Source organism: Lepidochelys olivacea (genome assembly GCF_965140295.1).
Source record: "Lepidochelys olivacea isolate rLepOli2 genome assembly, chromosome: 3".
NCBI classification, from domain to species: Eukaryota; Metazoa; Chordata; order Testudines; family Cheloniidae; genus Lepidochelys; species Lepidochelys olivacea.
The window spans coordinates 158,710,665-158,727,955 of NC_140413.1; the positions used below are offsets into that span (position 1 = coordinate 158,710,665).

A 17,291-nucleotide genomic window follows, 5' to 3' on the forward strand; every position below is an offset into this window, starting at 1 on the left:
TCAGCCCCCACCCCACACTGCCCCTCTTCAGTTAAGATGTGCACCACTAGCAGAAGAGGAAGATAGTAATTACTATGGTGGCTGTAAGTCGACCTAATATAGGTCGACTTAAGATTGTAGTGTAGACGTGGTCAATGGCTCACCACTCTCAGTTGTGGGGAAAAAAGCGCTGTGATCCACCCTTCTTCCCATGTCTTTAGTATAACCTATAGCTATGAATCCAAACAGGTGGGGCTAAGAATGGTCTGGTAGTGCCTGCCTAAGGCCCTACTTAACTTGCAATATTGCAGAAATTGCGGATTCCACAATATTAGTCTTCTACCGCAATTGGACAGCGGGAGCCCAGTCTGCGCTGACAGAGGAGGCCCTGGGCAGCCCACAGCGGAAAATCATGGAAAAATAATAATGGGCTTTATTATCACAAATAATAAGGTCCATTATTACTTTTCTGCAATTTTTCATGGCTTGTCCACAATTCAGCCACTGTGTTTTGATAATCATCCCACAATTCAAGTAGGGCCATATGCCTGCCTTGCTCCATATAAACGTGTGTACTAACATTCATCTGCAGTCTCCAAATCTATTTTTAATGTTGTGGGTGAACTGCTGCATGTCAGGGCATCTGTAATGTTAAACAACTTTTCTCTCTGGCTTTCTTTGGTCAGCCTATAAAGGTAGTTTACTTTACCTAGCATAAAATTGCATATTAAAAGAGGTGTTGCTTGCTCTCTGTGACATATAGATTAATTTGCACACCACCTTTTCTACAACTACACTGCAGTTTGTCATGTGCAGTGAAACTCTGTATACCTGAAGTCCTTTTAATGTGCAAGCACATTCTGAAGCATCTATGAGAAGAGATTTTCCTGTATATTCTGTGGCTTTTGAAAGCACAGATTTTGGATTAAAGCCCCTAAAATAAATGCTAATGATCCTCCATTTCCAGTACTGTCCAGATCATCTGGAGAAAATTAGCTCCATTGGATCCATGCTAATTTGTGCCATCTGAGGATCTGTATGGCTCTTAGAGCTAGAATGGAGACTTGCTCTTCCCATTAGATTCTGGCTTCAGTATTATCCCATGTACGGGAGCAGCATCTCTTTCCAATGAGGGAAGAATATTTGCCTCTGCTAGGGAGCCAAAAACTGTCTGCAGTCTCCCCAAGGGGTTTATGAGGTCCTTTCATCCACCTGATTTCATGTGCTTTTATTTACTGCACCGTATCCAGGCACTCCCAATGTGTGTAGATAGCTTTGGCAGCTTCAGGCTTTTTCCCGGTAGATTTACTGTGATGTAAAGGATTATTTCCATGATGGGGGTGATCTGAAGAGACTCTTCAGCTTTCTAATTCTGTAAAGACTTCCCCTCACTTAACCCTATCCCAGGCCTGTTACAGTTCTTCCCACCATTGCCTTGTAGTAAACACCTGCTAGGTGGACTAGGACCTGAACTACCCTAGTACTGTCCCTTCTCATTCCTGGATGGAGACATCGAGCACTGGGGCGAAGTACTACATTACCCCTTTGCGAAGCATTGGTGTATTAATTGTTTTGCTGCTGGTACTCCATATGTCTGCAGCTTCTGCGTTGCTTTGTCATCATGTCCCACCTGGTGCTTGTGACTGCACTGGAGGTGATTCTGACAATATACCTGATGCATTTGGCAGCAACAAAGTGGCTATATTATTGATCTAGACCTGATCCTTCATGATCTCTGTGCTGTTTTGTCCAAAATTAAACAGATCAGATCAATGTTGCTTTGCAGCTTAAAATCATAGTTGTACATCTCATTTGCCACTTTACTTCCTATATAGCAATTGGAGATGGAAGTTATATTGGGGCATTTAGTCCAGTCCACCCTGGTAATGCTAGTTTTAAGTGACTCTAGGAAGGGGCTTCCAGCACTTCAGCCCAGACCTGGCCTCTTGGGAGGCTACATAACAGTCTAATGTGTATTGGTCTAGGTAGTGGCTAGCCTAAATAGTCATCACTGAGAATGCTTTGTCCGATTTTTCCTGAAAGTGCATGTGTCCCTCTAAATGAGTGTCCCCAAGATATCATAAGTTGCATTCTGTCACATCTGAGGCTGTGACTTCTATCTCTCCATCCAACTTGTTTTTTTCTTTATTGCTGGATTTCATCATGTTGTAGATGCAGCAGGAGGGGGAAGCAAATCTCTGTACCATGATACAAGGTGCAAATTGCCATGCAAATTACTTCAGAACTTGGGTGGCAAGGCTCACTGGTTCAGAAGAGCTTCTCAAGCTCCTGTGCAGAAGGGGTGTGCATGTAGCTGGGAATTTTAATTTCACTTTAATGAATAAAATAGAATTTATCCAACAGGAAAAGATTTGTGGAGTTTCCTAGAGGGTTCTGCCATTGAATCCTGTTTGGAACCAGCTGCCCTACAGTTTTCCTCTCTGCAATGAGGATTTTGGACCTGGTGCCTGTCAGTCAGTGTTCTAACTACACAAACAGTACTGACCTGCTGAGCTGAGGTGTGTTCTATGAGGACTGCTAATGTCCAGAGCATATCCATAACCTGTCGTAAAACTTTCAGTTAAAATGGAGCTTTGTTAAATGCTGCCACATACAGAGCTGCTTCATTACAAAGCTGGTGCATGAACAGGTCTAGTTTTAAGCTAAAACTCCCAAGTTCCAGCTGTTCAAAAGACACTCTTATCAAAACTGTGCTGCCAGACCAGAGAGAGATCTGGGAAGGTCTTAAGAAAGAATTAATATCGGGGGCGGAGGTGGGGTAATTAGTTTGCCCAAAAAGTGGGGAGGGTGAGATAGGTGGAGGTGCCAGGCAACATCTATTTCTAAAATAAATTAGTAAATAAAATGTGGAAAACAGAAGCGTAATTTGTACTGTGAGATTACACTTTTAGTTGGCATGTGCCTTGATGGGGCACTCTGTATGCAAAATACAGAATACAACTTCCTCATGCTTTACTCTGTAGTTTTGTACAGGTGCCAAGTGCAAATGCTGAAAATGGAGTACGCTTGGACTGTTACTGCAGTAAAAACCCTGGGCACATTATGTGATCTCCTGAAGGATATTTTATTCTGTTCAAACTGCCATTTTATATTAGTTTCTCCAGCAGCAGACTTAATTGTAAAGGGTCATGAATGCTTATGGCATTAGGTAAATGTTAAACCTTAGACTGAAACACTTATTTTGTTCAGGCCAAGTACTGCACATTGTCTTAAGTTACAGACATAATTTTGTCTCATTGGGAGATAACGTGTCCATATTCTGGCTGCACTACTCTAGTCATTCTTCAATCCATGCAGATAAATGCTAGCTCTGAAATGTTTTAATTTTTATATAATGTATTCTGTCTGGAGACTCAAATCTTTCTGATGGCCAGATGAGAGGAACTATGGGGGTTTCATTGTAATGGAGTCCTGTTTTAATTGCTTCAACAAATCTCCTTGTCAGATTGACCTCCAGAAGATGCCACTGGGAAAGCTGAGCAAGAGGCAAATCCAGAGTGCATACTCCATCCTTAATGAGGTTCAGCAGGTGAGCAAGAAACAGACTTAACAACCAGCAAGGGAATTCAGAAGTCATTCTGGGCTCAGAACGCGACTGGATTCCTTGCTGCATTTGTGCTTTACAGAGCTTACACTTTTTTTGATCAACTAAAAGTTAATGGAGGAAGAGTACATACTTTATGTTGCAGTAAAGGAGCTGCTTCATTCTTTTTGAATTAACCCGTGGTGTCTGTATCTGAGGCTGTCTGCACTTAAGATGCTATGGTGACACAGCTGCAGTGCTTCAGTGTAGACACTCACTACAGCAACGGGAGGGGTTCTTTCATCACTGTAGTTAATCCACTTTCCCAAGAGGCAGTAGCTAGGACAACAGAAGAATTTTTTGTCTACCTTGTGCTGCCTATACCGGGATTAGGTCGGCATAGCTACATCTCTCAGGCGTGCATTTTTCACACACACGAGACACAGCTCTGCCAATGTAAGTTTCCAGTGCAGACCAGCCCTACGAGGACATAGTGTGAATATGCAACTAATTACTTCAGTGTTATAGTGTAAATACACCCGATTTGTTCTTTAGGAAGAACAGTATTTTAAGCATGTGGTAGAGGAGTATGTAAAGTTAAACCTGGTCTACACTTAAAACATAGCTGCAGTGCTTGGGGTATAAAAAAATCCACTTTCCTGAGCACCATATCTATGCTGACCTAACCCCTGGTGTAGATGCAGCTAGGTTGACAGAAGAATGCCTCTGTCGACCTAACTGCTGTGTCTCAGGGAAGTGGAGTTCCTACGCCAATAGAAAAGCCCCTTCCATCACCATAGTCTGTGTCTACACTACAGGGTTATAAGAGGCCTAGCTGTGATGCCGTAGCTATGCCTCTGTAGCGCCCCTGGTGTAGACATGGCCTAAAACAGGACCAAATCCACTGCTGCTGGTGTAAATGCGGGATTAATCCACTGAAGTTTGTGGAGTTACTCCTGTTCACTGCATTCCAAGATGAGGTTCTAAGCTGTTTACTTAATAATACATTTAGATGTGCTGTAGTGCTCATCTGTTCTGGGTGCTAGAAGGCACTGTTGCTCATGATTTGGAGCATTCCAAGGATCGCTAGTCGGTATTGCCCATAGAGCTCACAAAAGTCCTCTGTATGGTACCCAAAAGAGGCATGCAGAGGGGCATTTCCAGACTTCATATAAATGCACATTGGCTGATTGCTGCAACAAAATGATTCATTCAGCTGTTCTCTGGTTCACGCAGTCAGCACGTCTGCACTTATGGTTTTATTGCAGTTTGTTTTAGTGTACCAGAACCTGGTTTTTTTTTGTTTTTTTCCCCGAACAAGCGTATTCCTTTATCAGTTGTTCCTTTACCAGAAAATGATTGTATTGCTGTAGGTATTTTGATTTGGAACATGGAAAGTGATTTAACAGGACTGTCCCTTTATTCATTTAAGTGGGTTTCAGCATTAAAATCACTTTGGTTATGTTTCTCTGTTCTTGTATTGTTAACATTTATTTTTTCTAGTCTTTCCAAACAAGTACCTTGAATGCATCTATTGTTGAATGGATCTTTCCCAGAATTCGTTTCTCTTCTTCTCATTTAGGCAGTGTCTGATGGTGGCAGTGATTCTCAGATACTGGATCTCTCCAATCGCTTTTATACCCTGATACCTCATGACTTTGGGATGAAGAAACCACCTCTCTTAAATAACCTAGAACATATCCAGGTATCAATGAAACTTATGATATTTATTGTGGAAAGCAGCTCTGGCACCTGATATTCAAATGTAGAAGATTTGCGTTTTAAGTGTGAATGAGGAAACGCCTTCTTCTAGGAATTTAACTAAGTCAACTTAAAAGTGACCGTTGCTTCATTGTTTGGAACAGAACTTTTCGCAATCCTATTTGACACTGCAAGGCTGTGACTATAATAGTGTAGCTTTGTGTTTTAAGTAGGTAGGCTTCTTTCTGTGCTGTTTAAGTTGGCTTAGCTGTTATCCAGAAATGTCTGAAGAATTGTCCCCTGTGCTTTGCATAACAAAAGCTGAACTAGCTCTTAACCATCACTTCATAGGCTTTGTGGCTTATATACAGCTAAAGAGATTCTGGGCCAAATTCATCCTCTGTATGAGTGGGATAACTTTAGGTTTTCAGGCCTGACTCCCACCCATATTCTGTTGCATATCTTTGCCAAAGGATCTACTGATGTAAAGTTTTAAAGTAGCAAAACTGAATGAAAAGGGGAAAACTGAGGGGATTTGTTTTTAGCTTTGTGAAAGCAGAGAAAGATGTAGAGCTTGACCTTCAAGTAGGAATTGCAGGTTTTAATGTAGCTTCTACACAGTCCTCATGGATACTGAAATGCTTTTGACATCACAGCCTTGGATCCACTTGTCTGAGAAATTGCTTATCTCCCCATGACCCTCTGCAGAGGATGAAGAAACTTGCCAGTTTGCTTGAGCTCTCTGTTCTGGAGCTTAAACTCTCCATAGCTGGCAGCAGAACAGGGGAGGGCTTCTGAAATCTGCACCCTCCTTTGGAGCCTGGGGTGGTTAGCTTAAAGAAAAGTGTCAGATCCATTTGCCTAGGTGCTGTATTGATTTTATGAAAGAGATAGGTGGGTTTTTGTTAACAGGAAAGTTCTATAGATAGCTTTATTGATGTGAGCCACCCAAGTGTTGTGGCAGTGGTGCACAGACATTTATAAATATCTCGGCATTAACATGCTCATAGCAACTGCAGGACAAGGTCTTAAGGCTGTAAAGACTTTCCTATGGCAAGAAAAATAACCTCTTCAAATTATCCAGGCCAAAGTGCAGATGTTAGACAACCTGCTTGATATTGAGGTCGCTTACAGCCTTCTCAGAGGTGGAAATGAAGATGGGGATAAAGACCCAATTGACATCAACTACGAAAAGCTCAAAACTAACATTAAGGTAAATGAAATAGAATAGTAGACTGTGGTCACTGGCTGTGAATAAGAACTTGGCACCCATTCGTATGGAGTATAACAGATGAATAAGGTACTGCTGGTAAACTAAAAATACAGCTTTCCACTCTAGCAGGGAACAAATCATGCCCCATGTTGAGCTCCCAGTATATCATTGTATATGTCTGTATTCACTCCACCATCTATACAAAAAAAGTCTCTTAATTCTAATCCTGTTTGTGTTCCTGAAGGGTGGAATGGGAAAGCCCATATATCCCTGTCTCTCCAAAGCCTCCAATAGCAGATTCAACTTGCACAGAGATGATCCTTTGATTTTGGCCAAAAAAACATCTTACGATGCCCTAGACATGTCTTTCCTAGTGATAAATAAGAGATTTAGTGGGGGGAGCCACCAACTGCAGGATGAATTTTTCAGTCCCCAAAATGACCTAACAGGCTGACATTAATCTGCATTTTTAAAGGAAACCTTTTGTGTTCTGCTCTTTCCTCCCAGGTTATTGATAAAGATTCAGAAGAAGCCAAGATCATAAAGCAGTATGTGAAGAATACACATGCCTCTACCCATAATGCATATGATCTGAAAGTTGTGGATGTAAGTTTTGAAGGGGTGGGGAGTGAGATGTATAAAATTGGTTTATACACTTTTGCTTTCTTCCATGGCTCTTTTGTGTGTTGATTAACTACTGAGTTTTTGTTATAGAAAGTACTTGTTACATGAGTGAATAACAACAAAATCTCAAGGCGAGCTGGGGAGGAATTTTCAAATCTAAGTTTTTAGACATTTCTTGCTGTCAAGATGTCTTTATTTTCATTTGTCTCTTAATAAATCCAGGGGGAAAATCACCTTTTGCCCTGAAAGCTGGAAAATTTCAGCCCCAAAGGAGAATGATTCAGAAAGTTGTGAGCAATAAAAAGTAGAGGGGGTTGGGGAACAGAGGTGGTGCTAGCCCACTCGGAACCCTACGAAGGAATATTTTGGTGCCCCCTTTCCCTCAACACATTCTAAAAAAGCAAAGGGGGGCCCCCTTGAGTCTGCTTATGCCTAGCACTTAGGGGAAATAACGTGTAATGAAATGTCCTGGTGTAACCTTTGCTATAGATAACTGGCTGCTGGAGTTAGATTATGACAGTATGAAAACAGTATGAAGTTTGCTTCTCTTAGTATGTTAACTTTCCTAGCACAGATTAACCCATTTTCAGGATCAGACCATCTTGCCATGCGCCAATTAACCATGAGATTTTTATTTTCCTTTCTCTCTCTTTAAAATGATAAAGATCTTCAAGATAGAACGTGAAGGAGAAAATCAGCGTTACAAACCGTTCAGACAGCTTCATAATCGCCAGCTGCTCTGGCATGGCTCCCGCGCTACCAACTTTGCTGGCATCTTCTCGCAGGGTCTCCGAATAGCGCCACCTGAAGCTCCTGTGGTATGTAAAATGCTACTTGTTAAACAAGTGCATAAAAATGATTGTTGTGCCACTCATTCTGTTCCTCTTGACACCTTTTGCCCCCTCCATCCATCTGGTCTCCTGGGGCCACTATTGGTAAGAGCCTAAAGAAGAGACTGTCTAGATAAGGAGGGGCCAGATGACCTTTGTGAATATTTAATGCTGTTCAAGCTGTCCAGAAAGAATGGTTGCTGAGCAACATGTCTATAAGTTTGCCAATAAGTTACACCTCAAACAGTGCTTGGGAGTTGTTTTGTAGCATTACTCTTCTAGTTAATACAGAGAGAATTCTAGGCAGATGGTTTCAACATCAACTTGGTCTTTGAAGCTGGGATTTTATTTTGATAACCTTTTTCCTTTCCCACTCCCAGACTGGTTACATGTTCGGTAAAGGTATCTATTTTGCGGACATGGTGTCCAAGAGTGCCAACTACTGTCACACATCTCAGACTGACCCAATAGGCTTAATTTTACTGGGAGAGGTTGCCCTTGGAAACATGTAAGTAACTTGTATGTTATTAACTGGCTCAGAGTTGTAGAAGGTAGCACCTAAGCTGCAAACTTCTACATCCAAGTGACAATGAGAAGCTGTTGCAGTTTGCTTGGAAGTAATTAAAAGCATTCTTAAAACAGGAAAATTTTGGAAACTCCTGAAATAAGCAAATAATTTGAGTAAAATTTGTGCTGTAGATAGAGAATATTGCCTTAAAAAGAAACAGCATAAATAGTAATAACCATGATAAGGAAGGAAGCTGTGATGGTGTTGCCTTCTAAAGGCATAGTATGTAAAATAACTTCATAGTATTGTAACAAAATGTCTTTATTTTTCATTAAGAAAGTTCTCTTCAACTCCTCTAGAAATGTTGTTCTTTCTACTTTCTAGGCATGAGCTAAAGAATGCTTCCCACATAACTAAGTTGCCCAAGGGAAAACACAGTGTCAAAGGTAAAGCTTCGTTGAGAAATTATCAGGGTGACGGTAACTGTAACAAACTTTGACAGCTTTTCCTTGGTGAAAAGAATAGTCTAGTCTTGTGCTATGGCTGTATCTTTTAAAAGGATTGGATAACATTACCTTCAATAATGTATTTTATGTATTTTCAGATGGGGAGGGATTTCTTGCTTCATAGTATGTTAGCTGGCTGTCTAACGGTTCAGGCAGGAATTTCCCCCCAAGTGTAGCACTGAACAATAAAGTAGGTGTGTTTGGGGGCTTTGTACTTGCCTCTAAAGTATCTGGTATTGGGCATTGCTGGAGGTAGGATGTTACTTGATAGACCAATAGTGTAAAGGATTTTGTAGAACACTTTCAAAATGTCTTGCCAGAAACTGGGAATGGATCACTTGATGATTACCTGTTCTGTTCATTCCCTCTGGGGCACCTGGCACTGGCCACTGTCAGAAGACAGGATACTGGGCTAGATGGACCTTTGGTCTGACCCAGTAGAGCCAGTCTTATGTTCTTATGTCTTTAATATTCAGGGAATAAATAGCTGGTTTTGTCTGTTACTGATAAAATCTGGAATTGGAATGATTGCTGTTCTTACAATGCTACTTTAAAAAAAAAAAAAAAAAAGAGAGTTCCTGTTTTCTGGGGGATTTGTAGAGGAGAATTTAGAGGAAATTAATGAATTTTGAGAATTATCCACACAAAGTTGGGGGAATAGTAACATATGGCAAATGCCCCTGATAAAACAAAGTGCTTCACGTGGATCTGATAGGCATCTTTGATCTTTAAAGATATAAGCTCTAGTAAAGATCTGACATAAGATCTGTTCATTTAAGTATACAGTATAAATTAGGCCCCAAATTAACTGTATGTCAAGGAGGGGCTTATACAGAAGAACAGGAATTAGTTCATTATTTTAATTTCATTTAAATTTTACAATATAAACATACTCTGTATTGGGAATGGTATGAGAGACTGGAAAGTGAATCTGACCCATCAGTTTTAAGTGTCCAAGATGTGTGAAATTAAACCAAGCAGCCAGCACAAATGGAAAAATAAATTAAATTTTGAATTATTTCAGTCATAACAATCTAATGGACTACTAGTGCCAAAAGTGAGGTGATAGTATATTTAATATAGTCTGTACACTGTCAGTGTCACTTTTAAGATCTCTTGGGATATAAATCTGTAGTTTACAGCAGTGGTTCTCAACCAGAGGTCTGGGGTCTCCTGCGGGGCCTCCTGTGAGTAGGTTTCAGAGGGACCGCCAAGTGTGGCCAGCATTAGACTCGCTAGGGCCCAGGGCAGAAAGCCAAAGTCCTGCCACACCGGACTGCAGCCCGGGGCTCTGAAGCCCATCACCCAGGGCTGAAGCCAAAGCCTGAGCAACTTAGTTTCATATTGTCCTTGGTGTGGGGCCTCAGGCACTTGCCCTGCTTGCTACCCCCTAACGCTGGTCCTGGCTTTTCTGTGCACAAAACCAATTGTTTTGGCACAGCTGGGCCATGGAATTTTTATAGTGTGGGTGGGGGGTTGCTCAGAAAGAAAAAGGTTAAGAATCCCTGGCTTACAGTACAAGTGAGGCTGTGCTGAAGCGCTTGATTTCCAGTGAACATACATGGGAACTGGATAAGATCCCTCTGACTTCAGTGCAAGCAGAAATGGGCTCTTCGTGTGAATGGGCAATCTGGCGATTGTACACAGTTTCCTTTGAAGAAATAAGAAAACTTAAACTACATGCCAGAGAGACTGGACATACCATAGGTTTCAGAGTAGCAGCCATGTTAGTCTGTATTTGGACATACCATACAATTCCCCAAATGTCTTTTATGACAAGCCATTGTGAGTAGGGGTATGTGCTTGTAATGGTCTGTAAAGTATCATACACATCTATTGCACTGTATAAATGACTGTAACACTGTCATTAGTGAGAATTTTTCTAATACTAAGCAAACAAGATTTTGCCTACATTTCAGACTTATAATTAACACTATCTTTCTCTTTCATAGGTTTGGGCAAAACTGCACCTGATCCTTCAGCCACCATCACTCTAGATGGTGTAGATATTCCTTTAGGGAATGGGATTCCATCTGGAATTAGCGATACCTGTCTTCTATATAATGAGTATCCTTTACTATCGTTCCACTTTAACTGGAAAGCACTTCTCTGTATTATAACATGCAGAATTATTAGCAAGTACCATTATGTAGAGGAAGTTTAGCTACAGAAGCCTTTTCTTTTAGATCTTTCATGGAGTGGTTAGCAAGCTACAATTTGCAGAGTCCCTCTTACAAGGGGAATAATTTTAGAATGATGTTTAAAGAAACTCTCATTATCAACCCTGCGTAAAAAGAAATCGTACACACAGTGAGTAGTTATGTTAACTACAGGACTTTGCACTTCTGTAGCACTTACAGAACTCTTTGTAAACAAGTTTAAATTTAAACTTCACAGCACTTGGGGGGGGGGGGAATTAGCCTTTTACTATTTCTAGATGGATGGATAAACTGAGACCTAGAATTCATTAGTCCACACTCATGGTATGTCAGTGTTCGAACCAGGGATAGCACCTGTGTGTCTTGATTCCCAAATAGATGATCTAACTACTAGATACACTTCCTCCCATCCTACTAAGCAAATAACTTCTTAAATTAACAATCTCTAGACCGGTCAGAAACTCAGCTGACTGCTCTTGGGTGAATTGTTTCACCACAAGGCTGTCTATCTCAAGAGCTGGCAGCAGGGAGCATATGGCAACTTTGGCTTTTAATATCGCTCCTGTCTTAGTTCAGTTGACAACATGAAATGGAATTGTAACTTTATTCAAGTCAACTAATGTGCTACTCATTCAGCTTGTCACTATTAGTTTTAATCTACAGCAGATTTAGTGAGTATTTGTTTAATCTAGTATAGGGCAGGTCTATGCTACAGCCTAAATCGATATAATTTACGTTGCTATGGGGTGTGAAAAAGCACCTCCAGTTTTGCGCTGTCCATACCAGTGCTATGTCGGCGGGAGATGCTCTCCTGCCAACGTAGCTTCCACTTCTCAACAAGGATGAAGTAATTCTGCCAACAGGAGAGCGCTCTCCCATCGGCGTAGCGTGTCTTCACCAGACTTGTAATGCTGTGGTGTAGACTTGCCCTTAGGAGTCATCATCTTAGAAGTAGGTTTGTAGCATTAAGAGTTGAGAAAATTAACAGACAAGGTGAACTGCCTTATTTGTCTAATGAAACTTAGTAACATAATAACTATGATACAGGCTGTGTCAGTCCATTTTAGCAATGCCAACAATTGCACTGTTTTTCATTTTCAGTCCCTCTGTGAGGCCAGCAAGTATTCCCTGTTTTTATAGATGGGGAACTGAGACAGATTAAATGGCTGGCTTCACACTGGAAAATAGTAAGAGGGTTATGATTAGTATTCAGGAATTCCTGATCCCTAGTCCCATGTTCAGACCACACCTTTTTCTTTGTCCCTGATATTTGGACTGAGCGTGTGACTTGGCACCATGAGGTCCCGGCAGACGAGAATAGTATTGGCTAAACAGGTTTCATAGTAACAGCCGTGTTAGTCTGTATTAGCAAAAAGAAAAGGAGTACTTGTGGCACCTTAGAGACTAACCAATTTATTTGAGCATAAGCTTTCATGAGCTACAGCTCACTTCGTCGGATGCATACTTGCATAAACCGAGCCGCTCACCTCCTTCCTCGGTAAAGTAAGCTTGGTTTCCTGTAGGTCTCACCTACAGGAAACCAAGCTTAGTGGCTCAGTTTATGCAAGTATGCATCCGATGAAGTGAGCTGTAGCTCACAAAAGCTTATGCTCAAATAAATTGGATAGTCTCTAAGGTGCCACAAGTACTCCTTTTCTACTGGCTAAGCATAATCTTCAGCAAACGCAGTCCCTGGTCCAAGTCAGTGTGTCTCTTGAGATTCCCATCACACTTTCTTTAGTGCTTCTCCCATCTGGTATCTCTGCCTATTCCTGATTTTGGATCAGAGCTCTGAAGTAAGCAATTAACATAATATGCTCTGATTCAGAGAGGGGAATAAGGTTGTGTGGGGTCAGGAAATTAGGTGTGCCTAATTTTGGTGTTCGGTTCTGCTTTTCTGAGTTCATTATTCAGTTTAGGCTGAAGCTGATTTTCCTATAGTATTTGCAGAGTCTAGCACTGTTCCTTTTGTTGATATTGTCAGAATTTTATGGAACGTAGACTTCTGTTTCACACATTGCAAACTAAAAAGGAAACAAAATGTGGGGTGGGGGTGTGGAATGTTCTAATACATAAGCAGAAATGCTGGCATATACCTTGAATTTGACATCATGAGCTTGCTTTTACATTCAGATCTGCATAGGGCAAGACTCAAATACTGTTGAAGTCCAAGTTATGTTTATATTGTTATTTTATAGTAGCTGTTCCTTAACTCACTGTTTCCTTCCCAGATATATTGTCTATGATGTTGCTCAGGTAAATCTGAAGTACCTGCTGAAACTGAAGTTCAACTATAAAACATCACTCTGGTGAACCCTATTTAGAAGCCTTGTTAACGAGTTATTATGTAGTTACATTCTAGTGCTGACTTCTGACCTGCTTAAGCATTGACTTCCCTTATCAAGGTATCAAAGAGCTAAGTTGCAGAAGAGGTTACTAAATCCAGATTTAGTAAATCACTTTAGTAAGAGGTTTTTATATATATGTGGCAGCACATGGAACTGAGTTCTGATGAGAATGAATACCTGGTTTTGTTTTAAGCCACTTCTAATTTTTTGGGCTATCAAGTGTGTCTTTGAATTGAGGGTAGACCAAAAAACAGAAAAGGAAGGGGATTTTAGCCAAATGGAGTTGGGGAAGAAAAGGAATTTATGAATGTTTACAAATAGTTGCGCTATTTAAAAAAAGGTTGCCCTCTTGTTTAAAATATCCTCTTCCTGTTTTGATTTTGAATAAATGTTAAACGTCCATTTATTTTGAGGTAAAAATAAAAGCTAATTTCATATTAACAACTTTTATTTTTATGTTGCAAAATGATTGAATTGCTTTAATTGTTTCAATGTATTCTTTTGTAATGCTTTTAAACACGCCATGTCTCTCTAAATATAAACACTGAACATTAAAACCTGTGGAGGCATCTCACAATCCACGTTGGAATGAAAACTTGGACTGCCCATTGAGATTTTTTTCCCCCGTGAACAGTCGGTGGTGGTAGTAGTAAGCAGTTTCTGATTAATCCAAGGCCAAATGTGGTAAATGTCCATGGAAAGCACCAACACATGTTGCTATGTTTTGTTCAGTGTTAGCCTCAACAAACCTCCTTAAATACCAATTTTTCATGTGATTTAGGGTGTGTGGTCATTCTTGCAGACCAGTGGTTCCCAAACTTTAACAACCTGTGAACCCCTTTCACTAAAATGTCAAGTCTCGCGAACCCCCTCCTAAAAATGAATATTTCCAGGGATTTTCTCCTTTACCTAAGTATAAATTATAAAAGCAGTGATCTTGGAAATACAAAATTTGTTTTTATGACATGCTTATTTCACACTATTTATTATCATTACAGTATTTGTATTACATTATGAAAATGGCAACGCTCTTGCAAGACCTCACTTTCGTAGCTTGTATCACTTTTAATAAGCCTGTTATAAGACACTGCTTCTATGTTTCATCAAGGAGTATCAGATGCAAAACAGCATGAAGCTATTTAAGAAGGCAACTCAAAGAGTTCCTCCTACACAAGGATTCAGGTCTTGAGCAATCCAGGCAAACGACGCATGTTACAACAAAGCTTAAACTTGTTCCTCATAGTAATTTTAAAAACAATACTAGCTGCCTATTTAATTTTAAAAACAAAAAATATCTGCCTCCCTTTGTTTGCTTCTTAGAAGGAGTCTTGAAGTTTAAATCTCCTCACTGTGATAGATATGCTTGCTTTGATCTGCTTAGCTCTTGGAAATCCAGGGGCTCCGGGATGCTGGCCCTGTGCTGCCTGGGGTCCCTAGTGACAGTTCTGTCCACCATTAGGGATTTTTTTCCCGAGAACCCCCTGTAATATTTCACAAATCCCAGTTTGAGAACCACTGCTGTAGACTGATGTTCTTTTGATCCACAGAACAAATGGTTGCATGGGTACAGCAGGCTTCCCTTGTCCTGACCTCAGCTGAAATGCAGGTTCAGTCTCCATGGCCAATTTTGTCCTTGACCACTCTTGAGCGACTGTAAACAGAAGATGCCTTTAGTTCTAAACATGGTAGTTTTTGAGATGTGGGTATTTCTCTTGAATCCAGGGAGAGACCAACTCACTTCCCATAGACCACAAAACAACCTGGCATGATTTTTGATCATGGTGACTTAGTGTTGAAATGTTGCTTACGTAATATCCTGAGCTATCCATTTCTGCATTGTTTTGATATACGCAGCGTAAAACATGGAGTAAATAACTAATAACCCTGTTTCTGTGACTCATTCACAAACTACACATGTTGAGGGCTAAAATACATACATTTTAAATTTGCTGAATCTCAACAGAGGAAAGTCCATATTCAGGGCAGTGTTCTAATATGTATATCATAATGCCTGCAGCCACAGTAATGATAAAATGCTTGATTTTTAGAGTGTGGACCAGATTTTTACATAATGAAGTTGGTGTGATTGCAATTAGTGTTCTAAGAACAGTGGCAGTTGCTACTGCAACAAGCAAGGCAAACTATGTTAATTGCTGCCTCTGACTTATTGGGGTTCCGTGCACAATGGTTCTGAGTAGAATTGTAAAATTGGATTATCCACTGGGATTTTCAATTGCTTGCTGGTGGGAGATTTTTTTTCTGAAGTGTTTGTATTGGAGCCCTTACCTGCAACTCAAAATCAGGGGCGTGGGGCAGTGCTGCATGGGCAGTGAGATCCATCCCTGCCCCGCAGTGAAAGAAAAACCAGCAGAGACAGAGTACAGTTCCCGTTGGGTTTGTTGCATTCCAGTCGTTAGATACTTGTGTGGAAACCGCAGATCCACTTCCTAACGCATGGGGTGTCCCACTGCCTTTGAAAGAGGAGTTTCAAGGCTGACGGCTGCCTACATGGCTGCTTCTGCTGGAGCTGGGACTGAATGAATAAGGGGAATGAAGAGCCAATAGAGGGAACAGAGAGCTGCTGTTGCTCTATGGGAAGGAAACGTTGAAGGAAATAAGAGCAGCTGGTACTGTAAGTTTTTTTTTTTGTTTTTTTTTTGAGAGAGAGAGAGGGGCCCCTGATTGGTTGCTCCTTTCAGAAAAGGAGATGGGGAACAAAGCACAGGTACATGAGAAACTGGGAAGCCAAGGGCTTCCTCTGAGTGCAGCAGCAGCCTCTTCCCCCTTCCAGGGTAAGAGGAGTATTGCAAAGAGTTAAGGGAATAGGTGGGGAAACTAATTATGACAAACACTGGAGTGTCCTTTATTGTAAGTCTTTGTTAGCAGGTTGCAGTCCAATGAAATCTCCATTACAGAATGGAATTTGAGTTTGAAAATATTTCTCCAGTGCATATTCTGTTTAATAATTAAAGACTTACAGTGTATCCCAACTATCATAAGCTTGAACACAGTGATTTTATTTTACCTTGCAACTTCCTATAGGTCAAATCAAATGAATGGAACCCTTGAACACTGGTATGTTTCTGCTCTGAATAATTGGCTTTGTGGGGCTTTATGTTGACTGTCTTAACTTCATGCCAAAGTTGCTCAGTTGACAAGTTTTTTTAAAAAAATCCTAAATGTCAGCCTTGTATACCCAACCTGGAATCAGAAAATTGTGATTTTTGGGCTCATATCCCCATCAGTGATAAAAAGCTCTGCGCCTCATTCTCCCAAAGTTCCTTTTACTTCCAGAGCAATGTGAAGGGCCTTACTGTGGGTATACATGTAATTCTATTGCCAGCGTGGCATAAGAGTGCCTTAGTGTAAATGATAATCAGCCCCTCTTTGACGGTGTGGACCAGAGTAAATCATTTTCCTGTAACTGTACTGGCTGTGCAGGACTAACATGAGAGGAAAAACATAGCAGACCTATTTTGTCACTAAAATACCAGATAAGACTTGGAATAAATGCAGGGAACAGACTTGTTGAGTAAGTACAGGGCAGCACTTGACCATAATACTCTCAAAGAAGGAACTGTAGAGTTAAATAAGATTGTTTTTTGGAGGGTTAAGGAGTTTAGATCAAAATAGGAATGATTCCAATTGAAATATGCTGGGAAGAAATTATGCAAGTATTACCAAGTGAAGAATTTTCTGAATTAGGAGAACTATAGCAGAAGCAATTTAAGAATAAATCTGGTATTTATTTGTATTATGGTAGTGTTAGAGGGCCCAGCTGAGACTGGTCATTGTACAGTGCCTAGCTTAAACACATGGTAAGAGAGAGTCTCTGCCTTTAAGAGTTTATAATCTAAATGGACAAGGCAGAAAGGGAAA

The 17,291-nt window shown here is 40.6% G+C and overlaps 1 protein-coding gene across 1 annotated transcript in view; it reads left to right on the forward strand.

The window, feature by feature from the left end:
• Window positions 1-13,849, forward strand: part of PARP1 (poly(ADP-ribose) polymerase 1) — a 53,427-nt gene extending 39,578 nt beyond the window's left edge. The window contains exons 15-23 of the mRNA XM_084623761.1: window positions 3,446-3,529; window positions 5,106-5,228; window positions 6,309-6,437; window positions 6,945-7,043; window positions 7,727-7,879; window positions 8,272-8,399; window positions 8,784-8,845; window positions 10,858-10,972; window positions 13,296-13,849. Of these exons, the coding sequence (XP_084479887.1) occupies window positions 3,446-3,529; window positions 5,106-5,228; window positions 6,309-6,437; window positions 6,945-7,043; window positions 7,727-7,879; window positions 8,272-8,399; window positions 8,784-8,845; window positions 10,858-10,972; window positions 13,296-13,377 (975 nt within the window). The 3' untranslated portion in view covers window positions 13,378-13,849. The remainder of the gene's footprint in view (window positions 1-3,445; window positions 3,530-5,105; window positions 5,229-6,308; window positions 6,438-6,944; window positions 7,044-7,726; window positions 7,880-8,271; window positions 8,400-8,783; window positions 8,846-10,857; window positions 10,973-13,295) is intronic.
• The last annotated feature ends 3,442 nt before the right edge of the window (window positions 13,850-17,291 follow it).